Source organism: Saimiri boliviensis, chromosome 14 (genome assembly GCF_048565385.1).
Source record: "Saimiri boliviensis isolate mSaiBol1 chromosome 14, mSaiBol1.pri, whole genome shotgun sequence".
NCBI lineage: Eukaryota > Metazoa > Chordata > Mammalia > Primates > Cebidae > Saimiri > Saimiri boliviensis.
Genome location: NC_133462.1, coordinates 64,360,818 through 64,387,315, shown reverse-complemented (window position 1 = coordinate 64,387,315; position 26,498 = coordinate 64,360,818). Strand labels below are relative to the sequence as shown.

Sequence of the window (26,498 nt, the reverse complement as noted above, 5' to 3'; positions counted from 1 at the left end):
GATTTAAATAATAATCCTCACAGTTGTGTAGGAAAAGAGCATTGGGCTAGGAGTCAGGACTCTAAGACTCTCATCTGATTGTGTCAGTTACTGGCTGTGGGATATGGATTGTTGTACAAAGAGTGGAGTTGGGTCAGATGGCCTTTCAGGTCCCTATCAACTCTTAAAAATTAGATTCAGATGTTATGCACCAAATCAGTCACTTCAGACTTCCTTCAGTTTTATCTTAATCCTTTCAAACCCCATTAGAATGTAGTAAGCTGGTACTCATTGCTGCTGCAGTTATGAGCAGCTCATATATACCCATGGTCCCATTTGGACCATGGGAGTTGGTTGTACTTTCCAAGCTAAATAACTATGGGTAGGTTCCTGTGCATAGATCCTGTGGTCTTGCAGCCCAGCTACAGATGACTGCTCAGGGGTCAGCACCCAAGAAAGGGAAGCCATCCATAGGCTGGGCATAAAGGAGGTCAGTGTCTTGTGAGGTATCCAGCGGAACACCATATGTAGGATACTCCCTGGGGGAGAATTTGAATGCAAGACTCATGGAGAAGGACTTAGTAAAGTGCAGCAGGGTCATGAGAGAAACATGGAAAGAAGGATAGCAAAGCTATGAAGGAGCAGAAATTGACACAGTGTCTAATAACAGTAGGTAGAGGCAAAAGTGGAATCAGGCACAAAAGAAACTGAGATGGGAAAGAATTGCTTTAATTTCTTTTGGACAACTAGAGCTGCTTTGGACCTTGGTAGCTTAGCTCTCAGCTACCCATTGGGTTTCCCTGGTTCTCACTTCTTGTACCTATAGAATAAACCTCCACTGCCCACAGTAACCTGTTCCCTACAACTTAAAGGGGCCTCACTGACAGTTCTAGAAATTTGCACTTCTGTGTAAAGTAAAAACTTTCTAAAGTATTTTGCCAATAAAACAGCAAGGAACATTACTTGATTTATAGCTGTACATGCCTGATTGCACTAGTATTCTCTGACATATTGAATTAGTGTGGCAAGACTTAGTTCACCTATTATTTGGGTTATTTATTCATTTGACAAACATGGAAACATTACATACCTACTATATGAAAGACAGTATATTCTGCCCTCCCTCCATTTTATTTTCAGCATATATTTTTTCAGTTTTATTTTTCAAAAGAGATTATAGTTCTGTGATCTTTATTTTTTCTATTTTCATAATTGAGCACTTCATTTTTTGAAGGGTAGAGGATATTTCGGTTTCTTTGGTACCAGTAATTGTTACCATTGAGCAGGCACTATGTAATGCATTTTGCAGCATTCTCTCATTTACTTCTCTCAAAAGTCCTGTAAAATGGGATTATTCCAATTTTACATGAAAAATGTAAGGCTTTGGGTGCACTGAGTAACTTGTCTGGGACCATGGAGTAGTTAGTAGCAAAGCTGCAGCTGGAGCTCACAACTCTGACTCTAAAGCTCATGCTAAGTCTTAACCACTGTGCAGTATATCTACTTTTTCAGTTTGGAAAATAAATGAATAATGAAAACCAAATTATTTCTTTCTTAAGATTCTCCGTGTAGTTTAGGTGCAGAACTAACATGACCCCCTCTACAGTCTTTGCTGATAACTGCCACTCTCCCTGTGCTTCCGATTTTTCCTCCAGTTGAAGGAAACCTTATGTTTTATATTCTCACCTTTCCAAATTCTGTAGTACTTTGGGTTACAGTCCATCAGTCCTCCTTTCTTGATATCTCCCTGCAACACCTAGTACAAAATCTTGCATGTAGAGGTGGTGCTTGATCTTGTAGAAGTAAAGAATGAATTACTTCCTTGTCTTTACCAACCCAGGAGACTGATAGTTTTGTGCCAGTTCTGCTGTTGTGCTTTTAAATGAAGCAAAATGAAATAATTATGAGTAGATTTTCTTTTGTGTCTTTGTATTTAAAATCCATTTCCTATCAAAGCATATGGTTGGGTTTTTATTTTATTTTATTTTTTAGTGTCTCAAAAGTCAGTAGAACTTTATTAGCTTCCATTCTTTCGCCACCTTAACAGAAAACTGGAGAAAGCAAAAATGTTTTGTGTTTGCAAAAATAAACGGCCTCTTTACCCAGAGATCAAAACCTCAAATGACAAGGGGGAAGATAAAAGAGCCCTCCCCCACATTCCCTGAGCTCACCCTTGGGGTTTGGTTTTTAAACCAGGCTGACAGTCTCTGCTTTTTAATTGAACTATTTAGTCCATTTACATTTGATGTAATTATTGATATGGCTGGATTTGATTCTGCCATTTTGCTGTTTTTGTCTTTCTGGGGTTTTTTGTTTCTCTGTTTTTTCTTTTTTTGCAAGTTGTAAACTTTACTGTTGAGTAATTTCTGCTGTAGGCGGTTGTAATTTTTTTTGAGCAGTTTTTTGTTTTACTCACTTAACACTTTCACTGCTCTTTACATCTGAGAGTTACCATCTAGTGTCAATTCTTTTTAGCTTTCAGAATTTTTGTTAGCATGCATTGTAACACAGGTCTGCTAGTGATGAATTCTCTCAGCCATTGTGTTTGAAAATATTTCATCTTCATTTTTGAAGTTTTACTGGATAGAGAATTATACTGGTAGACAAAATTTTTTTCTTTCAGCATTTGAAGATGTTCCATTGTCTTTTGGTCTCCATTGTTTCTGTTCAGAAATTAGTTGTCATTAGTATCAGTGCACTATATGTGATATATGTATATGTACACTTACACACATATATACGTACATTTTTTAAAAAATTTTTTTCCTTACCACCTTCAAGATTTTTCTCTTTTCTTTAATTAGCAGTTTGACTATGATTTGCCTCAGGATGGTCTTTTTTTACTTATCCTGGTTGGCATTTATTGAGCTTCTTGGATCTGTAAGTTAATGTCTTCCTCCAGTTTTGAGCTATTGTTTTTTTCAGATACTTTCTGTGAGGCATTTTCTGTCTCCAGTTACATGTCATTACACTGCTAGATACTGTAACAATTATCTGGGCTCCATTAGGGTTTTTTTTTTCCTTTAATATTTTCTTCAGATTGGATAGTTGCTGTTTAACTTAAAGCCCACTGGCTCTTTTTCTGCCATCTTTTGCTATCAAGCCTATAGAGTGAACTTTTTCTTTCATTTATTTCTTGTCAGATCTAGAATTTCCATCTGTTTTTTTAAATTTAATGGAACATTGTTACAGTGGTTAGATACACATAATGTAAAACTCATCATCTTAACCATTAAGTATATAATTCAGTGATATTAAGTGCATTGACATTGCTGTGCAACCATCCATCTCCAGAATGCTTTTTCATCCTGTGAAACTGAAATTCTATGTATTTGGCTCTTGTTATTAGTTTCTGTTTCTCTATTGATCTTGTCTTTATTCCTTATCCAGGTATTTTCCTTTAAGTGCTATAAAGTACCTCTGCCAAATTGCAGCACTGGGTCATCTTGGTGTTGGTTTTAGATAGCTTTTTTTCTTGGGTACAGGTCATGTTTTCTTGTTTCTTAGCATGTCTCGTGATTTTTGATGGAACATTGGACATTATGAATGATGTAGAGATTCTGGATTCTGTTACGATTTCAGAAGGATTTTCTTTTTGGCATATAGTTAATATGGCAAGATTTAAGCTCTGAACTCCTATCTCCACTGCGTTAGCCGTAGTTAAAATCTCCATGCAGTTCCTTCAGTTTCCAATTGCTACTTTTTTACTGGCCCCTGTGACTTCTCCAGCCAAGCATCTGAACATATATTTAGTTGCAGACTTGGGAGATTCACCACTATGTGGCTCCCTCCCTTTCACGGTTTCTTCTTAACTTTCTGGCTGCCCTTCCAGTCCTGAACTTTGTCCTGTCACTCTAAACCATGCCTTACAGGGATTGGCATGTATTCTTAGACAAAAAGCTACAGATTTATAAATCTCACCAAGTACTCAATCTTCTCTTTAAAGGGTAGACTCTCTTTCAATTTCTCCCTGCTTTTGATCATTTCTCCAGTGCCTTCAAATAATTTAAAATATGTTGTCCAAAGTTTATAATTGTTTTCTGAGGAAGGGTGGGGTGACCATGCTACTCTGTCACTGTTGGAAGCCAGATGCCTTTTGGGGCTTACGTTCAGATGCTTCCCTTATTCTCAGCCTTGTGCTCAGCTGGGCTGTGGAGGACATAGGGCTTCTTCTTAGGGAGCCCCATCTTCAGCTGAGGAGTAGAGAGGGCACAAGGAGCCCTGTGGGAGTATCTTAGTCAGCTTGGACTGCTGTTAACAAAATGCCACAGGCTGAGTGGCATAAACAACAGACATTTATTTCTCACAGTTCTGGAAGGGAGAAGTCTAATATCAAGGTGCCAGCAGCATTGGTTTCTGGTGAGGCCTCTCTCCTTGGCTTGCAGACAGCTGCCTTCTCATTGTGTCTTTTCTTTTTTCCTGTATGCATGGGCTGCTAGTGTCTCTTCCTCCTTTTATAAAGATTCTGATCCTATTGGATTAGGGCCCCGTCCTATGGCCACATTTAACCTCAATTGTATCCTTAAAGGCCCTGTCTCTAAATATAGTCACATTGAATGTTAGGGCTTCAACATGAATTTGGGCATAGGGGATACAGTTCCATGCATAATGAGATTAATCTAGCTTCTAGCCTCAGGGAGGTAGGGGAGACAGAGTTGTGTTATACCAATGGCATCAGGATGTGTTTAATCAGTCACTATGTAAACGCAGAATGTTCCAGGCACAGCATGAAGGGCTAAAGATTCCGTTATGGATATGACTGGCCCCATTCCTGCCCTCATGGAATTCACAGCCTAGGGGATTAAAAGATGTATAGACATGACATTGCAGAGTGATGAAGTAGGGGACATATGGGGCTCTCTGGGAACACCGAGGAAGAGGTCCCTAAATAAAGGTTAGGGGTAAGGAGATGCTTCCTCAAGAAAATGCCTTCTTTTTTTTGGAGACAGTTTGACTCCTGTTGCCCAGGTTGGGGTGTAATGGTGTGACCTCGGCTCACGGCAACCTCCACTTTCTGGGTTCAAGCAATTCTCCTGCCTCAGCCTCTTGAGTGGCTGGGATCACAGGCATGCACCACCATGCCTGGCTAATTTTGTAATTTTAGTAGAGACACAGTTTCCCCATGTTGGTTAGGCTGGTCTTGAACGCCTGACCTTGCTGATCTGCCCACTTTGGCTTCTCAAAGTGCTGGGATTACAGGCGTGAGCCACTGTGCCCGGCCAAGAAAATGTCTTTCTTAATTAAAATGCTTCCATGGAAGTATGGTGTGACCAAGCTACTCTGTCACTGTTGGAAGCCAGATGCCAAGTAGATACCTTCTGGGGCTTAGGATGAGTGAGGCTTCAGCTGCAAAAGAAAAAATCAAGCAGAGGGAATGGTAAATGTGAGAGGCTCCTGGGTTGAGAAGAGCATGCCAGAAGAACGGAAAGTCAATGAGTAGAGCTAGAGTTGGGAGAATTGAGGAAGTGGAGTGGTAAGGGGTAAGGCCAGAGAGGTAGCTTGAGGACAGTTCACTTGTTGGATTGTAACTTCCTATTCCTCTAGAGAGGCAACTCCTTTTCCTGTTCTTTTTTTTTTTTTTTTTTTTTTTTTTTTTTTTTCATTTTTGTTTTGTTTTGCTTTTAAAAATTTTATTATTTTTTACCTTTTATCTTTTGAGAGTAAACTCCTTAAAGACAGTGAATAAGTCTCCTTCAGCTTGGTGTCCTCTGCCTGGCAGAAACGCTATATAGTAAATGTTTACATACCTTTTGTTATGATTTGTGGGGTGAGAAGGAAAGGTTGGGCGTGCAAGTGACCTCACCTCCTTGGTGAGGTAGGCAAGGTTCTGGAGATTGCTGGCCATCTCTGGCTGTGCCTTGTCCCTGTGTCCTGAGTCACATGGTGTTCTGTTGTTGTCAGGCCTGGACAGCGAGTCTGCCTCCAGCAGCATCCGCTTCAGCAAGGCCTGCCTGAAGAACGTCTTCTCGGTACTGCTCATCTTCATCTACCTGCTGCTCATGGCTGTGGCTGTCTTCCTGGTCTATCAGACCATCACAGACTTTCGTGAGAAACTCAAGCACCCTGTCATGTCTGTGTCTTACAAGGAGGTGGATCGCTATGATGCCCCAGGTAGAGCCTGCCCCTGGACCAGGCTTCAGGGCCCCACATCTGGGTGTCAACTGGCAGATACTCCCTGAGCTGCCATTGTATTTGTGGCACTATGGGCAGGGCAGAGGAGCCCAAGAATAGTCTAGGTATAGAGTTCATTCCCAAAGAGCTGCCACTGAGAACATACTATGTGCTGAGGAGAGAAATAGACAGAGCCTGGAGTAGCTACTACAGGCTACTGGAGGGGTCAGGGAAAGCTTGGCAGAGAGGTAAGGTTTGAGCTGGGCTTTGAAAAGCACATAGCTAGGCAGAGACTGTCTTTGGGATGAGGATCAGCAGAGCTAAGGGTGTGTAGGAAAGCAGAGGGCTTCTCTGGAGAGAATGAGACTAACTTGTCTGGGGCCAGAGGACAGGGATAAGGAGAAGCAGGAGTCAAGGCTGGACTGTAGAGTGGGGAGGTGGCAGGGGAGGTGAGGCCATTCAAGATAGGCAGGAACCCTGCCTGAAAAGTGACTCCCAGGCCACACCCTGTATACCTTTCTTGCCCCACTCGGGTGTCTGGTCCTTGAGTGGGGGAATCCGCTCTGCTACAGAGCAGGCCGTCTGCTCCAGGCTACAGGGCTGGCACTGGATGTTCTGGGGGCTGTAGAGTAAATGGGAAAGCATGAGCTGTGTGACTTGGGCCCTGGCCACCCAGTGTGTGCCACCCGCTCTGTCCACAGATGCCCCTGCATGACCTGCTGGAGGACCTGCTCACACGGCAGAGCCAGAGTCCAGGTGCCCCCTCTCTGGGGCTTCCTGCCAGCCTCCAACAGTCAGGTGTGCTGGTCATGGCTCCTCTGCCTGTCCCTTCCTGTCTTGTGTTTGTCCCTCTTCTCTGTGTGCCTGCTTCAGTCTCTGTATCTGTGGGTTTTACTTTTTCTGTCTGGTCTCTTAGTCTCTGAAGTCTGTCTGTCTCTGATGCCACGTGCTGCTGTCTTAGCATTGCTGCCCTTGAGGTTGGACAGCTGCTGTCATTAGAGGTGCCTGGGCTGAGAAGAGGGAGGACTCTTGGGATGTGACTTGCACACTGGGGACTCCCAGTCTAAGAGACAAAATGAGTTCTGAGGAATTCCACAGCTTAGAGCCTCCCACCGATTCTGCAGGTGGGACTTGGCCCGGAGGGAAGGCACAGCAAGGCTCAGTCAAAGGATCCTCCCTTGGAGGGTGTGAAGCAGGGCTCTGAGGTAGAGCAGGTTTTTGATGTGGGCATCAGGGTGGCTGTATCCCAGATGGCCAGGGGCTTACTGAGGAGGGGCTCATGCCCTCTGCTAGAGTGGGACTTCTGAGGCCAGGGGATGTGGCTGCCCACCCTCTGAAACCCTTTTCTTCTCCCTTCCCTATAGTCATCCAGGGAGTCCAGAACATTGGTTGTTGGTGCATATGAGATGCTATCAGGGATGTGGTCAGGACTGTGATTTTTGACACTTGCTTTTCTTGTTTATGCCCCCAGGTATTGCCCTGTACCCTGGTCAAGCCCAGTTGCTCAGCTGCAAGCACCATTACGAGGTCATTCCTCCTCTCACAAGCCCTGGCCAGCCGGGTGACATGAATTGCACCACCCAAAGGATCAACTACACGGACCCCTTCTCCAATCAGACTGTGGTAATTCCTGTCTGCCTGAGCTGGGTCTGGGCAGCTGCTCTGTTAGCCCTGCACTCCAAGGGCCCAAGTTTCCTTCTTCCCAGGAGTCTTTCTTCCACTCATTCAGTGTGGGGCCTTGGTCCCCAAGCAGACACGTGGCTGTGCCAGGGGGACGCTTGGCTGTGACTGGCTCGCCTGCATTCAGGAAGGACAGTGGGGCCTCCAGCCTTTGCTGAGTAATGCTCAGGGATTTCTGACAGTGTGGTGAGACTCTGTTCCTCATGGAAGAATGACAGGGTGGGGCTGGTTGATGTAGCAAAGTGGGTTCTGTACCTGTCTGCTTGACAGAATTGCCAGGATACTTTTTGATAATATGAATTCCCAGGTTCCATGTGAAGCCAACTGAATCAAAATTTCTGAGGTGGGGGCCTAGGAATTCATAGTTTGAAATAAATATGCCAGCGTAAAGGAGCGCCGATCTGGGGACAAGTACTCCTGGGCTCTGGCCTGGCCGTACTGTCACGCACAGCACAGTACAGATGGGAACAATGACTGTGGGATGGAGCTCAGAGCACCTGGAGGAGTGGCACTGCACAGGGTTTCGAAGGCAGGGTAGGAGTTTTGTGTTGATTTATATCTCATCTTTTTCATTTAGTATCCTTGCTTCAGAAAGGATTGAAAGGGGCTACACTAAAGTTTACCAGATCAAATGGCAAAGGAAAGGTTTTCTAGGCAGAGGAAGTGCCACCGTGACCTAAAGGGAAGAGAGGACATATTGTACTTGTGCTCCTGGGCACAGTTGCAGTTGGTGGGGAGATGTTTCGTAGGATCAGGAGCCCTGGAAGACTGATGGGAAATGAAGCTGTGGACAGAATAATGGCCAGATGAGAAAAGCACGTGCATCATGCTGTAGAGCCACACTTGCTCCCTTGGGTAACAGGGAACTGTTGGTGGGTTTAAGATAAAATCACACTAATTTTTTTTGTTAATACACATATTAACAAAATTCTAGGCTCCCTCCTAAAATCCTACTGAAATGATTCCAGCAAGGAATGGGATAGAACAGACTAGAACATCACTAATAGCTTTGCATACAAAAAAAGGATATCACCAGTGGACCAGACATTTTGAGGAGCTGGTATAAAGTATAAAAAACAGCTTGGTGGAACAAATAAATTAGAGAAAACCCCTAACCCAAAACAGATGCAGGAGAGAGCTGCTGTAGAGGTACAGTCTTTCCTTCCAAACCCCCAGCTTGGAATCAGCACCTTCAGAGAGCAGGGTAGTCATTACTGGACTGCCTGTTGGCTGGGCCAGATGCACCCTATACCCTAACCAGGTATGCAGAGCCGCTGGGGATGTTTGCTTCTGCGTAAAAGACCCTGGAACCATTCTCTACAGAAGCTAAGGGAAGGTTCTCTGCTTAGGCCCAGGAAACAGAGCAGACTTACAATTGAAAAGGAGAGAGAACTAAAGGAAAGGACTCCCTCCAAAGTGAAACACACTGGAATAATCAATGTGCTTCCACAGAGCATACTTAGCTTTCCCATGCAAGGGAGAGGCAGGCCTATTAGAGAAACTGAAATTTACTACTTTGGAAGAAACCAAAACCCCAGACATACACTAGTTAACCTAATCCTTCATTCATAAATAAGAATGGAGAATTAATGGTCTCCAGACATTTGCATGAAACCAGTGACATAAAAGGACCAAGATGAACAAATAGAATGGACTCTAGAATAGGGAAATGAAAGCTAATTAAAACAAAAAGGAAAACAACTTTTAAACAGTTCTGCTGTGGAGTTATATGTATAATGGAAGCTCTCTGGATTCGCAACTCTCTTCCCTCTGTAAAACACACTAATGAACACTTGTGGCTGCGTCTGTCCCACCAAGTGCCTATTCTCTGTATGCCGTCCTCTCCCCTAGTTGAAGGGCATATGCTTACGAGGAGTCAGTGAGGGTCATTTCCAAACCTGTGTAGGCCAGTTGCACTTGTTAACAATAGTTACATAATTCGACTACATTTTGTAAAAAACCCTTGAAATGAGGGCACAGAGAGTTGTTTTTATGGAAATGAAGTTGAATGCAGCTACTACCTCCAGCTCTGAGTAATGGTTTGTCTCCTCCATCACTTCCTTGAATTCCACAAGCTATAAACTAACAGAGAAGTTATGTCCTCCCTATCCCTCAAGTTTCCTACCCAAACCAGCGTATAGCAGTGGAGGAAGAATCAGATGAGAGCAGTAGAGCTCCCATTTGGAAAAGGAAGAAGAAGGGCTCGCAGCTCTGACCAGCAGCAGTGGTGGAACCCTGCGGGTTGGGACCAGTAAGAGGGCTTCTTGGCATGAAGTAAGCTCCTTGGTTTGAACCTGTTGCTACCCTCAGAAAGAGACTCCTGTGTGCTCTGGCCTTGTCTGCTGGAAGGTTCTACCTTGGTGGTAGTGCTCTGTGGCGATACCTGAAGTGGACATTAGGAAATACGCCCTCCCTGGGGGCTGCACAGCTTGTGCCACTCACTTCCTGCTTGTGTGGTTTTGGAAGCGGCTTTAGGGCTAAACAGTTGAAACCTTGGAGGGTGGCTTCTGACTTACCTCCTCCTCCCACTACCTTTGCTTGCAGTGAGATTTCAGAAATGTGTAGGCTTCTGGCTGTTTGTGTCCAATCAAGTCCATATAAAAGTGACCCCAGTCGAGGGTCTTATCCTGTTATATTTGTAAAATCTTAAGAATTTTGCTGATTTTCTGGTGCTTTCTTTCATGCTCTCAACTTAATGGTAGTTAATTTTTACCAAATGCTCTGGTCCGGCACAATAATGTGCACCACCTTTCCAGCCTGCAGGATCCTTATCTGTTTCCTTACTGCTTGCCATTTTCCCACCATGCAAATGTTTGGCTGATGCCTCATTTTTAGGTTTTTTGCAATCATAAAACACTCCAGTGTCAGCTAACAAATTGTGTATTAGTCAGAGTATAGGCTAAGCTACCAATAAAAACAAAACCCGCAAATACAGTGGCTGAGATGAGGGAGAAGGACTGAGAACAGTCCTGGCATGTGGGCTCTGTGACATAGTGGGCAGTGCTGCCTCAAAGGATGATCCAGCCATGACTTTTGTCTTGTCACTGTGCTGTCTCCTGGGCATTGTTCCGTTCCATGTGGGCTGTGTTTGTGTGTGGGTGTGTGCAGGTGTACACATGCCCACGACTGGGAAGGTAGAAGTGGAGGGTAAGCAGTTCCCTTTTTTTTTTTTTTTTTTAATAATAGAGACAGGGTCTTGCTACGTAGCCCAGGCTGGAGTGCAGTGGCTATTCACAAGCGCGATCCCACTACTCTTCAGCCCAGGAGTTTTGACCTGCTCCATTTCCAGCCTTGGCTGGTTCACCCCTCCTTAGGCAACCTGGTGGTCCCCTGCTCCCAGAAGGTCACCATATTGATGCCAAACTTAGTGCGGGCACCTGATCAGCATAGTGCACAATGGCCCAGAACTCCTGAACTCAAGCGATCCTCCAGCCTCAGCCTCCCGAGTAGCTGAGACTACAGGCATATGCTACCTCACCCAGCTAGCAGTTCCCTTTTCAAGAAAAGGCATGGAGTTGAATGAGTCTCCTTTTCTTTCACACATTAGGAACTTCATCACATGACCACATTTGAGGCCAGAAATGAGGCTCCAGTAGGGCGAGTGGATTCTGCTGAAATCTGAATTGGGAAAGCCGTTCTAGTACTAAAGGAATAAATGGATCATGGAAACCGGGACAGTGCTCTCTGCTGCACACTTAAAACAAAATGGCACAGAAAGATTGAAAAATAAATAGATGGACAAAGTTGTTTTGGGAAAATACAGCGAAAACCAGAAATGACAATATTAATAGTCAATGTGGAATTCCATGTGCAAAGGTTGAAAGAAGGATGTTTAACATTGACAACAGGTTCAACTCGGTAATCTCCATTAAGATGACTGAACAGTTCCAAAACCTTATATACAAAACAGCATGCCATTTATATGTTTTAAGCAAAACCCATTAGAAGTAAAAAAATACCATCATTTTAGAGCACGATTTAAACACCCCTCTCAGAAATTCACAGATCAAATAGACAAAAACCAGAAAGGATAAGAATTGAATAGTACAGTTAATAAATTTAGAGTATGTGTGGTATGTGTGAGTATACATGTGGGGGCACAAAACTTTGTAACTGACAATGTATTCACTCTTTCAGATATTTGTAGAGCATTTATAAAAAGTTAATTTAAAAGATATTTTTTCTAAAATTAATATATAAATTCCGTTTCCATCACAGTTAAAAGTCTCAATGAATTTTTTTATGGAACTAAGCAGGCTAGTTTTAAAGCATTCTTAGAAGAACACATGTTCAAAACTAACCAAATTTGGTTATTTTTGAGGGGAAGAGGCTTTAAAACCTGTCTGTATCCATTGTTTGGGAAGTAGCAGTTAGATCCCTATTTCATACCATATTCAGAGCTTAAAGCCAGGTAGTATCTAGAAAAGGTTTAAAAGTGCTGTAAAGAACTAGAGAAGAATATTGATAGAATTTTGGCTTTCCTCAGCAAGCAAAACCCAAAGCCATAAAGAAAAGGATTTATAGGTTTCCCTACATTAAAGTTTCCGTATGACAAATGACATTGGAAACAAAAGAAAAATGACAGACTGGAAGAAAAGATTTGCACACAGAACAAATGAAAGTGAACATGCTTGCTAAATTAAGAGCTTCCATAACTCAACCAATGAGAAAAGTGGACAGAGGATGAGCTGCATTCAGCTCTGGTGCAGGGAAGACTCCCCAGGAATGAGCATGCATCCCAGCCTGCACCTGCTGTCACCTGAACACGAGGGTCTGGCTAGCAGTCCCTTTGGAGACCACTGGGCGAGGAGCTATGGGCTTTCCAGTCAGTGCTTCTGCCCTCAGACCTAGAGGCCTCTGTATGCTCTCACAGGACTGACATTCTGTCCTTTGTTTCTCTGCAGAAATCTGCCCTGATTGTCCAGGGGCCCCGAGAAGTGAAAAAGCGGGAGCTGGTCTTCCTCCAGTTCCGCCTGAACAAGAGTAGTGAGGACTTCAGCGCCATTGACTACCTCCTCTTCTCTTCTTTCCAGGAGTTCCTGCAAAGGTGGCCTTTTAGAGTTCAGAGTAGGCTTATTGTCTACTTTTTATCTCATTTCAGCCTTGCACATCTCTAAGCTAGAGACGGAGGGATAAGGGCAGGGAAGGGAAGGGGAATTCTCAGATGACCCACTGGCCCAGGAAGGGACCTCATGAGCTCAACCAGTCCACTCAACATCTTACCAAAGTTAAGCAAGTCTGGTGTGGAGGAGCACGCTGGCTCTCCATGCACTTAGTGCTGGCTGGTTCCGGAGAGATCATGTGGTCTGGCCCATTGCCTGGGGCTGCTGAAGAGTAAGGGAAGCTGCCTTTGATTTGTAAGCCCCCATGAGGGCAAGTTCTTGTCGGGTTCCTTGGTTTCTCCGCAGCGTGCACAGGAACCGTGTCTTGCCCTTAGTGAGGGCTCAGTATGTGTTTGCTTGAAAAAATACAGCTGGCCCTTGAACAACTTGGGGTTTGGAGTTACCAAACTTAACCACTCTTGCCTGTCCAATCAAAAATTTGTGTATAACTTTTGATTCCCCCAAAACTTAACTATTAACAGCGTACTATTGACAGAAGCCTTGCCAATAACATAAACAACACATATTTTGTGTTATATATATATCATAAACTGTATTCTTGTGATAAACTAGAGAAAAGAAAATGTTGCCAGGCGCGGTGACTCAAACCTGTAATCCCAACACTTTGGGAGGCCGAGGCGGGTGGATCACGAGGTCAACAGATCGAGACCATCCTGGTCAACATGGTGAAACCCCGTCTCTACTAAAAATACAAAAAATTAGCTGGGCATGGTGGCGCGTACCTGTAATCCCAGCTACTCAGGAGGCTGAGGCAGGAGAATTGCCTGAACCCAGGAGGCGGAGGTTGCAGTGAGCCGAGATCACGCCATTGCACTCCAGCCTGGGTAACAAGAGTGAAACTCTGTCTCAAAAAAAAAAAAAATGTTATTAAGAAAATCATAAGGAAGAGAAAATATACTTACTATTCATTAAGTGGAACTGATCATTGTAAAGGCTTCATCCTCATTGCCTTCATGTTGAGTAGGCTGAGGAGGAGGGTGTTGGTCTTGCTGCCTCAGGAGTGGCAGAGGTGGAAGAAAATCTGTGTGTAAGTGGACCCACCCAGTTCAAACCTGTGTTGTTCAAGGGTTTACTGCATCTTTAGTATGAGGATGTAAGCTCTGCCACCTCTCTTAGTCTTTAATTTACATTGATGAATGTCCACTGACTATCAGGAAGTTCCTGTCTGCTCCATACACACTGCTTTGGGGTCACACTGTGGAGCCTAGAGGGCAGGAGCATGTTCTTCACGTGCCTGAGCTGAGAGGGACTTAGTTCCTACCAGGTCCTGCCCAGAGGCTCCATTCAGAGCAAGCAGGGAGGCTGCTTCCCAGCTGCACATACAGCAAGCTTTCTCCATTCCACACCACCACTTCTTTGTTCTTCCACCCCAGAGCTTGCAGCCTCTGCCTTAGCATCTTCCACCCTTTCTACTACCTATAATCCCCTCTCTCTTTTCTTGCCTTCCTCCTGGAAGACTTTCCCTGGGATCCAGACCCCACTCCACGCTCTTTTTGTGAGCTTCCTCAGTACACTGCTGCAGTTTTTACTTGTTTTTATGTTTGCTTTGACTTTGCTGTATCTGCACTGTCTTGGGGCTGATGTTATAGGTGTCCCACCTGGCTGAATGCTCCCCAAAGAATCCTCTTCCCCTCTTTGGGCCTTCCAGAGGGAACTGATGGGCCAGTGAGGGTTTCCCCAGGCTCTGCTCAAGTCCAGAATTCTCTGAGGAGCCGTGAGAGCCATGTTCTGGTGAGCTTCTGCCAACTTCATTGCCAACAGCTTTGGTAGCAGTTAATAGGAATGATGGGAAGAGGGAGGAGGATTTCTCCCATTGGGAGCTTCAGGGATCATGCTCCTGCCTTGGAGGCCAGTGACAACTCCCCCTTCATTTGGAAACCAAATGGAGAGAAAACAGGGACGGGCCTTGCTTTTGTTGGTGACTGACAAACAGCCCTATTGAGGCAAACACAATTTGGAGAGGAGGCAGGGAGTGGGCAGCATCCTGCTGTCCCAGCAAAGAACCCAGCATGCGCTGTCCTGCTGCCGCTGCCAAAGCTGGGCTGACCTGGACCTTCCTTCTTTCCTCCCTCCAAGCCCAAACAGGGTAGGCTTCATGCAGGCCTGTGAGAGTGCCTATTCCAGCTGGAAGTTCTCTGGGGGCTTCCGCACCTGGGTCAAGATGTCACTGGTGAAGACCAAGGAGGAGGATGGGCGGGAAGCAGTGGAGTTCCGGCAGGAGGTAGGTGGCTCTGGGTTTGCTCGAAACTGCTGGTGACTTTTCCACATTTGAGTCTGAAGCAGAGGGAAGCTTTGCAGAGAAGGGTCCTTTGAGCAGGGCCTTGAGGGTGATTAGGCGTTGGCTGGGATGAGAAGGGACCCCCATGGGGGGCTTATTATGCTATGCCAGGGAGTCTGTTCTGCAGGCAGTGCACATACCGGCCAGTCTTCACAGAATGCATGCGTGGAGCAGAGATCACTGCAGCTTGCAGTGAGATTCAGTAACTCGCCCAGCCGTGTCTGACGTCTTGCATCTGGCAGCACTGAGAGACTGGCAGTGGCATAGCAGATTGATTATTTGCAGGGAATTGAGAGTAAGACATAGTGGTCCCAAGTGCGCATGTTGATCCTTTTCCTAAGGTCCTCTTCAGCTCTCAACGAGCATCATAGCAAGAGATATCAGGCATATCTCCTGGCCTCTAGGCCAGTGGGCTAAAAACTTTTTTATCAGATTTCCCGTGAGTAAAAACTTTTTGAGCATATACTCCATATACATATAACTTTGCAGGTGATCAGTGTGTAAGTGGACCCGCCCAGTTCAGACTTGTGTTGTTCAAGGGTCTACTGCATCTCTAGTATGAGGATACTCTAGTATGAGGAGACATCTCTAGAACACACTATTAGTGTTCTAATGTTATATACATTTTAACATTCAAAAACAGAAATGTTAGAAGGATGAGATAAAAATAAATATTAAAAAATGCTAGTCTTTTCCTCCTGCATCCCAATGGCTCATGATGTGCATTTCAAGCAGAAGGACACACTCCAGCCAACTAGGCCGTCACTGGCCAGAAGTTAGGCAGGAGGGGACTGTGTTGGGTTAGTCTTAAACAGGGCCCTTTCATGAGCCGTAGCTCCTCAGGCTGGATACTTGGAAGAGGCTCAAAGCCAGTTTTCTTCAAGGAAGCAAGGCTATTTTTCCTGCTTTGGGAAATGACAACCCCCTTGGTGATTGGACCTTAAAATATTCCTATTTTGTAAGATAACTGTCATCTCCAAGATTTTTACTTCCAAATTTGCTCCAAGATTCAAGTCCTTATTCAAGTCTTATCTGTCTTATCTGGCCTTTTCTGTCTTACTTGATTCAGGACTTATCTGACTACACAACAGCTCTGAGAAAGGAGACTGTGTTCATTTACCTTACAATTAAGTGCAACCCCATTTACCCTCGCTGTCCTGGTAGCTCCCACTGTGACCTGAAACCAAAGGGTGAAAACCCTAGTGAACCTATACATTTAAGAAATTTTAATGTCTTTTATTACTGTCTACATTGGAAGTCTTGATGGTGTCATGAGTGCTTTTGAACAAAACTAAAAATGTGTTTTTAAATCACGTTTTAGAGTTTAGAACGCTCTCACACAGGTGTGCCCCATACTGTAGTGACATAGGCGTTTTGTTCCATTTTGCGGGTGGCAAAGCTGAGGCTCAGCTCTGACGATGGGTCCGAGCCTCTGGGTGGAGCTGGTTTCTGCCTCTGTAACCTGTCTGCTCTCCGTTACACCACACAGCCTCTTTAGTAATTGACAACCAGATCTCCCCAAGCACATCTACTAAGTCTTTACAGGGAATGCTCAGCTCTGTGGATTTATGCAGCTGTGCTTTGTCCCTGTAAAATTCAAGGGTTGAAACAAGGGTTGAAAGTTCAGACAAATACTTGGTTTGAAAACCAAGTATTTTGAAATTTGGAATTTTTATTGCTTTTAATTGTGAGACTTACATGGTAGTTTGAATATGGCTTATTATTTATTTATTTTTTTGGAGACAGAATCTTGCTCTATCCCCCAGGTTGGAGTGCAGTGGCACGATCTTGGCTCACTGTGACCTCTGCCTCCCAGGTTCAAGTGGTTCTCCTGCCTCAGCCTCCCAAGTAGCTGGGATTACAGGTGCCTACCACCACACCCAGCTAATTTTTGTATTTTTAGTAGAATCAGGGCTTAACCATGTTGGCAAGGCTGGTCTCGAACTCCTGACCTCAGGTGATCTGCCTGCCTCGACCTCCCAAAGTGCTGGGATTATAGGCATGAGCCACCATGCCCATCCTGAATATGGTTTAATTGTGAGTACAGATACCTAGTGACAAGTTTCAGTGACAATCCAAAACACCTGTTGTATATCCAAGATCCCGTTTCCCCAGAGAACTATGTAAACCAAGGTAAAGCTTTGGCTCTGCTACCAGTGTTCAGGATCTTGTATATATGAGATTTTTGCCACTTTCTCTCCAGAAGATAGTGTGAGGAGAACCACAGTCTACGATCCCCTTCCTACCTCTCACATTTCCCTGGGCACAGGTGAGGGAAGGGTGCACAGAGGTGGTAACACTGCTTTTTTTCCTTCATATCTAGACAAGTGTGGTTAACTACATTGACCAGAGGCCAGCTGCCGAAAAAAGTGCTCAGTTGTTTTTTGTGGTCTTTGAATGGAAAGATCCTTTCATCCAGAAAGTCCAAGATGTGAGTATTATTTAAGATTATGACAGCAAAACCCCCTTCCCTGAAGCATTTTGGCTCATTCTTAGAGACTGGTAAGTCTACCTACCTGTCCTCATCTTTTTTCATAGCACAAATCAGTTCGTAATTTATGATACTAGTTTTATATATATTCTTTGTGTTTTGGTCTTGTCTTCATCACTAGACCTTCTCTGTGAAGGAGGGAAACTTTCATTTTGCTCAGCATAATTTATCTGGTATATAGCAGAGTGCTTAGTGCAGAGTAGCTGCTTAGTAGTAACGTTCATTGAATAAACTGAGTAGAAAGCATTAAGTTACTACTATACAGGTTACTGCATTTGCACATTGTTCTTTTTCTAAATGGTTCTCTGTAGGATAAATACCTACAACTTGTAGTAAGTCAAAGCAGAACAGCACAAATAAATAATTAGCAAAGCATTAATGCCATATTTTTAAAAAATTGATACACAATATACATATTTATGTGGCACATGTAATATTTTGATACATGCATACAAGGTCTAATGATCAAATCAGGGTAGCTGGGTTATCCGTCATCTCAAACATTTATCATTTCCTTGCATTGGGAACATTCTTCTAGCTGTTTTGAAATATATAATACATTCTTGTTAAATATAACTGCTCTACTGTACTGTCATATCATCTAACTGTATTTTTGTACCCATTAACCAGTTTCTCTTCATCTCCTGCTTTCCCCAACCCTTCCCTGCCTCTGGTAACCACCATTTTACTCATTACCTCCATGAGACTAATTTTTTTAATTCCTACATGAGTGAGAACATGTGATACTTGTTTTTCTGTGCCTGGCTTATTTCACTTAACATAATGTTCTCTGGTTTTGTTCATGTTGCTGCAAATGACAAGATTTCATTCTTTTTATAGCTGAATAATATTCCTTGTGTATATATACCACATTTTCCTTATCCATTCATCCTAAGTGTTGATGGACACTTGAGTTCATTCCATATATTGACTGTTGCAAATACTGTTACAGTAAACATGGGAGTGCAGATATCTCTTTGATACACTGATTTCCTTTCTTTCCTCTTTTCTTTTTTTTTTTTTGATTTTGGTGGTTTTGTCTGTTTGTTTTTTGTGTTTTTTTTTGGGCGGGGGGGATACACACCCAGCAATGAGATTGCTAGATCATATGGTAGTTTTCCTAGCTTTTTGAGGGAACCTCTATACTGTTTTTTCATAGTGACTTTAATAATTTACATTCCCACCAATAGTATACAAGCATTCCCCCTTCTCCATGTCTTCACCAGCATCTGTTACTGTCTTTTTGATAGCAGTCATTTTAAGTGAGGGGAGGTGATACCTTATTTTGGATTTGATTTGCATTTCCCTGATTGATTAGTGTTGTTGGGCATATTTTCATATGCCTTTTGGCCATTTGAATGTCGTATTTTGGGATAAATGTCTCTGCAGAATTCTTGCCCATTTAAAATTGGATTATTTGGCTTTTTTACTATTGAGTTGTTTGAGCTCCTTATACAGTCTGGTTACTAATCCCTTGTTGGATGCATAGTTTGCAAATAATTTCTCCCATTCTGTAGGTTGTCTCTTAACTTTGTTGTTTCCTTTGCTGAACTGAAGCTTTTTAGCTTAATGTAATCCCGTTTTTCTGTTTTTGCCTTTGTTGCCTGTGCTTTTGAGGTCTTACCAAAAAGATCTTGGTCCAAACAAATGTCCTAAAGCATTAACGTAGTGTTTGCTTCTAGTTTTATAATTTCAAGTCTTAGATTTAAGTCTTTAATCCATTTTGACTGGACTTTTCTAGATAGTAAGAGATAGGGTCTAGTTTCATTCTTCTGCATATGGATATCCAATTTTCCCAGCACCATTTATTGAAGAGACTGTGCTTTCTCAATTGTATTTTCTTGGTGTCTTTGTCACAAATGAGTTGGTTGCATATGCATAGATTTATTTCTGGATTCTCTGTTCTGTTCCATTGGTCTGTGTATCTGTTTTTATACCAATACCATGCTACTTTGTTTACTATAACTTTGTAGTATATTTTGAAGTCAGGTAGTGTAATGCCTTCAGCTTTGTTCTTTTTGCCCAGGATTGGTTTGGCTATTTAGTGTTTTTTTTTGTGGTTCCATACAGAATTTAGGATTTTTTTTTCTACTTCTGTGAAGAATGCCATTGGCATTTTATAGGAATTGCCTTCAGTCTGTAGATTGCTTTGGGTAGTGTGGACATGTCAACAATGCTAGTTCTTCCAATCCCTGAACAGAGGCTATTTATCCATTTTTTGTGTCTTCAATTTTTTCATTCATATTTTACAATTTTCATCATAGAGATCTTTTATTTCTTCAGTTAAATTTATTCCTAGGTATTTTATATTTTTTATAGCTATTGTAAATGGGATCGCTCCTTTATTATTCTATTCTTGCATTGCTATAACTTTTTTAGATTGTTCACAGTTAGCATATAGAAATATGATTTGGGGGTGTTGATTTTGTGTCCTGTAACTTTACTGAATTTATCAGTTCTACCAGTTTTTTGGTGGAGTGTTTGTTTTTCAAAATATAAGATCATGTCATTTGCAAAGAAGAAAGACAGTTTGACTTCTTCTCAGTTTGGATTCCCTTTCTTTCTTTCTGTTGTCCAATTGCTCTGGCTATGACTTCCAATATTATGTTGACCAAAAATGATGAAAGTAGGCATCCTTGTCTTGTTCTAGATCTTAGAAGAAAGGCTTTCAGTTTTTCCCCATATGATATTAGCTGTGGGTTTGTCATATATGATCTTTATTATTTTGAGATATGTTCCTTCTATACGCAGTTTATTAAGTTGTTTGAGAGTTTTATTTATTTATTTTTTTAAAGACAGAGTTTCTGTTGCCCAGGCTGGAGTGCGGTGGCATGATCTCAGCTTACTACAACCTCTGCCTCCCAGGTTCAAGTGATTCTAGTGCTTCAGCCTCCCAGGTAGCTGAGATTATGGGTGCACATCACCATGCCCAGCTAAATTTTGTATTTTTAGTGGACATGAGGTTTCACTGTGTTGGCCAGGCTGGCTCAAACTCCTGACCTCAAGTGATCTGCTCGCCTCAGCCTCCCAAAGTGCTGGAATTACGGTTGTGAGCCACCACACCCAGCCCATTAAGAGTTTTTATCATGACAGTATGTTGAATTTTTTCAAATGCTTGTTCACCATCTTTTGAAATGATTACATGATTTTTGTTCTTGATTCTGTTAATAAGATGTATTATGTTTATTGGTTTACATATGTTGAATCATCCTTGCATCTCGGATGAATCCCACTTGATAATGGTGAATGATCTTTTTAATGTATTACTGAATTTGGTTTGCTGTTATTTTGTTGAGGACTTGCATCTGTGTTGATCAGGGATATTGGTCTGTAGTTTTCATTTTTTATTGTGCCTTTGTCTTGTTTTAGTATCAGGGTAATGCTGGCCTTGCAAAACAAGTTTGGAAATGTTCTTCAATTTTTTGGAATAGTTTGAGTAGAATTGCTATTTTTTTTTTTAATGTTTTGATAACAATTTAGCAATGAAGCCATCAGATGCTGGGCTTTTCTTTGATGGAAGACATTTTATTACTGCTTCTATCTTGTTTCTCATTTTAGTCTATTCAGGTTTTCTATTTCTTCATGGTTCAATCTTGGTAGACTCTGTATCTAGGAATTTTTCCACTTTTAGGTTTTCCTTTATTGGCGTATAGTTATTCATAAGTCTCTAACGATCCTTTGTATTACTGTGGCATCAACTGTAATTTTTTTTTTTTTGGTCTGATTTTATTTATTTGGGTCTTTATTCTGTTTTTCATAGTCTGGCTGAAGGTTTATTGATTTTGTTTATCTTTTCAAACAACTAACTTTTCATTTGAGTTTTAGTTTCATTTATTCTTTTGATGATTATTCTAATAAATTTGGGTTTGGTTTGTCCTTTTCTAGTTCTTTAAGGTGATCATTAGCTTATTTGAAATCACTACTTTTTTTGATGTAGGCATTTATTATAAACTTCCCTTTTAGTACTGCTTTTGCTAATTTCATAGGCTTTGGTATATTTTTTTCCATTTTCATTTGTTCAGTAAATTTTAAAGTTTCCTTCTTAATTTCTTCATTGACCTTTGGTAACTAAGGAGCATCATGTTTAATTTCCACGTGTTTGCAAAATTCCTCATTATTGATTTCTACTTTTATTTCATTGTGGTCAGACAGGATACTTGATATGATTTTGATTTTTCTAAATTAGTTGAGACTTGTTTTGTGGCCCAGCGTATGGTCTTCCCCGGAGAATGTTCCATGTCCTGATGAGAAAAATATGTATGCTGTAGCAGTTGTATGAAATGTTCTGTAAATGTCAGTTAGGTCCATTTGGTCTATAGTATAGTTTAATTCCAATGTTCGTTGACTTTCTGTCTAGATAATCTGTCCATTACTATAAGTGGGACAGTGATGTCCCCTACTATTATTGATTGCAGTCTGTCTCTCCCTTTAGATTTATTAATATTGGCTTTATGTATTTGGTTGCTCTGATTATGTTGAGTGCATATATATTTATGGTTGTTACATCTTGTTGAATTGACTCCCTTATAATAATGATCTTTGTCTCTTTTTTCAGCTTTTGATTTGAAGTCTATTCTATCTGCTGTAGGTATAGTTACACATTTTTTTTTAAAACGTTTGTGTGGGATGTCTTTTTCTATCCCTTCACTTTATTTTTTTTTTCCCCTGAGATGGAGTCTTGCTGTCTCACCCAGGCTAGAGCATAGTGGCATGATCTTGACTCACTGCAACCTCCACCTCCCGGGTTCAAGCAATTCCTCTGCCTCAGCCCCTTGACTGGTGGGATTACAGGCACCACACCTGGCTTATTTTTATATTTTTAGTAGAGAAAGAGGGTTTCGCCATGTTGGCGAGGCTGGTCTCAAACGCCTGACCTCAAGTGATCCACCCACCTTGGCCTCCCAAAGTGCTGGGATTATAGGTGTGAGCTACTGTGCCTGGCCTATCTCTTCACTTTCAATCTGTGTGTCTTTATAGGTGAAGTATATACTGTCTGGCAGCATACAGTTGGGTCTGGTTTTTAAATAAATTCAGCCACTATGTCTTTTAGTTGAGGAATTTGGTTGATTTACATTCAATATTATTGATAGAGAAGGACTTACTACTGCTATTTTGTTTTCTGTTTTCTGGTTTTGTAACTTCATTCTTCTTATTGTCTTTGTGGATAAATGATTGTTTCTTTAAATTCCTTGATTTTTATTTTATTCTCTCCATTATATATCTTTGCTTTATGGTTGCCATAAGGCTTATAAAAAACACCCTGCAATTAAAATGAGTTATTTTAAACTGAGGACAACTTAACTTTGAGCACAAAGAAATAAAGAAAAACTTGAAAAACTACACTTTAGCCTGGGCATGGTGGCTCATGCCCATAATCCCAGCACTTTGGGAGGCCCAGGTGGGTGGATCACAAGGTCAGGAGATCAAGACCATCTGGGCCAACTTGGTGAAACTCCATCTCTACTAAAAATACAAAAAAATTAGCTGGGCATGGCAGCACACACCTGCAGTCCCAGCTACTCAGGAGGCTGAGACAGGAGAATTGCTTGAACCCAGGAGGCGGAGATTGCAGTGAGCCGAGATCACACCACTGCACTACAGCCTGGGTGACAGTGGGAGACTCCATCTCAAAAAAAGAAAACAAAAACTACATTTCAACTCTATTTTGACTTTTTATTATATCTGTTTATATTTTTATATTGCCTGTCTCTTAACAAATTGTTGCAGTTATTTTTGATCCATCTTTTAGTCTTCATACTAAAGATATGAATGGTTTATACACCCCAGTTACAGGATTCTGATTTGTCTGTGTACTTACTTTTACCAGTGAGTTTTATACCTTCAGATGATTTCTTGTTGCATGTTAGTGTCCTTTTATTTCAGATTGAAGAAATGCCTTTAGATTTTCTCATAAGAGAGTTCTAGTGGTGATTAATTTCCTCAGATGTTGTCTGGGAAAGTATTTCTACTTCATGTTTGAAGGATTCAGTAGCTTTGCTGGGTACAATATTCTTGGTTGACAGTATTTTTTTCTTCCCGCTTCAGCACTTTGAATATGTCATCCCACTTCTTCCTGGCATGTAAGGTTTCCACTGAGAAGTCTGCTGCCAGATGTATCAGAGCTCCTTTTTTTTTTTTTTTTTTTTTTTTTTTTTTTAACTGCTTTTAGGATCCTTTCTTTGCTTTGGCCTTTGAGAGTTTGATTATTATACACTTTAGTGTAGTCTTATTTGGGTTGAATCTACTTGGTATTCTTTGACCTTCACGTACCTGGAATATTCATATCCTTCTCTAGAACCTCTTGTACCTGGATATTCATATCTTTTTCTAGGTTTGGAAACTTCTCTGCTATTATTTCTTTGACTAAACTTTCTACCCCTATCTCTTTCTCTACTCTTTTTAAGACTATTGACTCTTGATTTGCCCTTTTGAGGCTATTTTCTAGACCTTGTGAATGTTCTTCGTTCTTTTCATTTTTTTTTTTCATTTGTGTATTTTCAAATAACTTGCCTTTAAGCTCACTAATTCTTTCTTCTGCTTTATCCATTCTGTGTTTGGGACACTAAGGCATTTTTCAGTTTGTTAATTGTACTTTTCAGCTCTAGGATTTCTATTTGAATTTTTAAAAATTATTTTAATTTGTTGCATTTCTCTGATAAATTTCTGAATTGAGTTGTGTTTCACTGAGTTCTTAGAGTTTCCTCAGGACAGCATTTTTTAATTCCCTGAGCAGTCACACATCTCTGTCTCTTCCAGATTGGTCACTGGCACCTTGTTTAGTCTGTTTGATGAGGTCGTATTTCTCTGAATTTTTCTGGTGCTCATGGACATTGATAACTTAGGTTATTTATTTCAGTCTTCACAGTCTGCCCTTGTGTATACCCATCTGTTTCAGAGGGTTTTCTACAAAATGAAAAGGGACTGATGAGTTCCCTAAATGTGTGGTCACTGCAGCTGTTTCAGCACTAGAGGGCAGTCTAAGCCAAGTTATACTGTGACTATCTTGCAGACTTCTAGATACCCAGCTCTGCTGTATGTGGGGAGGAGAGAGAATGCCTGGGGGTTCCCAGGCAAAGTCCCTTGCTGACTTTGATCGCTTTTCCTCAAGGGGAAGGAGTTCCTCTCTGCTCTGGGCTGCCTGGAGTTGGGGAGGGGTAAGGCCGGTACTCCCATGGCTCCTAGACCAATGCAATACTGGGGTTTGCCTAAGGCCACTTTAGTCATCCAGTGATGAAGCTGGCTGGGGTTTGGGTCCATCCCACTAGGGTGGCAGACCGCCTTTTGGCCATAGTGGGTTTAAAAGTGCTGTTTGGGAGCAATGGCCTATAATTAGGGGACTCAGGATGCTTCCTGGTGCTGTGTTTTTTACTGTGGCAGGCCTGGTACTAGGTTCCAAGGCAGAGTCTCTCGTAGTCTTCCCTCTCCTTTGCCCAAGCAGGAGTGTTTCACCATGCTGTACTGCCTGGATTTGAGGCAGCTTGTGGATCATATCTCAAACCTGTAGATTCCCAGACCAGTGCAGCACTAGGGCTGTGATTGCTATGGCCTGGCTGCCATTGAAATTATTTGGGGCCCAAAGCCACTTTATTGTAAAGTGGGTCCAGACTTGGTTTCCTCCCACTAGAGTGGCAGATGTTGCTCTGATCTGGGGTGGGCCTAATACTCTTTTCACGGGCTCTAGCCTGGAATCAGGACCTCAGAATTCTGCCTGGTGCTGTGTTCCCCTGTGGAGTTCTGATGCAAAGTCCTAGACTCACTTCCCTCTCCCAAGCTCACAGATTCTCTCTGCTGCACTGCCTAGGGTTGGAAGAGGGGTGTGTAGAAAATGTGAGACCCTCCTTTCTGTCTTCTTCAGTGTGTCTTTTCCTGTTAGTATATTAAGCCAGATACTGTGATCTCTCACCTGATTTTTTGGCTCTTATTTAGATACTTTTTACATGGATAGTTCAGTGTGGTGTTCCTGCAGAGGACTATCACTGGAGGGTTCTCTTTAGCCATCTCTAGCTCCACATCCTCTAATGTCAAATTCTGACTCATGATCTTGGAAGGGCAGGAATAACTGGACAGCTTTGCTAAAGTAACATTCATGACACACCGTCTACCAGAGCCAGGCCCAAATCTAGCATTAACTGGCATTCAGGTCATCACAATATGTCCTGACGTGATCGTGGCTTATGGAAAACAGTTTCATAGCTGAGACCCAAACATGTTAGTTTCCAACCCCAAGCAGGGATTCTGTGATATGGATGTGCTTGTTCCACTATCACCCACTAACTACAACTATTAATTATGGATCGGCAAGGCTGTGTATGCAGAGGGATGTGCAGAGACTTACTGAATCAAGACTGGGGAAATGAGCTTGCAGCTTGTTGTGTAAATGTGTGATGAACCATTTTTTAACCTTCTATGTTCAGTATGAGGTACCTATGATGGGCCAAGTGGAGCCCAGTACCTGATGCATGCTTTTACTCAGCTTCACAAGAGTCCTATAAACAGTGATGGTGTCACCATTTTGCATATGTGAACATTGAAGAGCATACTGAGGTCACCCTGCTAAATTGAGCTTATAAGTATTTTATTTGGGAGGCCAAGGTGGGTGGATCACGAGGTCAAGTGATCGAGACCATGCTGCCCAACATGATGAAACCCCGTCCCTACTAAAAATACAAAAAAATTAGCTGGGTGTGGTGGTGTGCGGCCTGTAGTCCCAGCTACTCAGGAGGCTGAAGCAGGAGAATCGCTTGAACCCCAGAGGTAGAGGTTGCACTGAGCTGAGATGGCACCATTGTACTCCAGCCTAGGGACAGAGCAAGACTCTGTCCAAAAAAAAAAAAAA

General features: G+C 42.3%; 1 protein-coding gene across 6 annotated transcripts in view; it reads left to right on the top strand.

Moving 5' to 3' along the window:
* The window catches only part of PACC1 (proton activated chloride channel 1), a 56,567-nt gene that overhangs the window by 14,129 nt on the left and 15,940 nt on the right, over nucleotides 1-26,498 (top strand). For 4 of the 6 annotated variants that reach the window (XR_012513539.1, XM_074385154.1, XM_003930372.3 and 1 more), the window contains 5 exons: nucleotides 5,881-6,090; nucleotides 7,562-7,713; nucleotides 12,675-12,817; nucleotides 14,970-15,114; nucleotides 17,495-17,602. Coding sequence is in view for 5 of the 6 variants with exons in the window: in XM_074385154.1 (XP_074241255.1) it covers nucleotides 5,881-6,090; nucleotides 7,562-7,713; nucleotides 12,675-12,817; nucleotides 14,970-15,114; nucleotides 17,495-17,602 (758 nt within the window). In the remaining variant the exon portion in view is untranslated. The remainder of the gene's footprint in view (nucleotides 1-5,880; nucleotides 6,091-7,561; nucleotides 7,714-12,674; nucleotides 12,818-14,969; nucleotides 15,115-17,494; nucleotides 17,603-26,498) is intronic. The other 2 variants (XM_010340965.2, XM_074385156.1) reach the window with 2 other exon arrangements.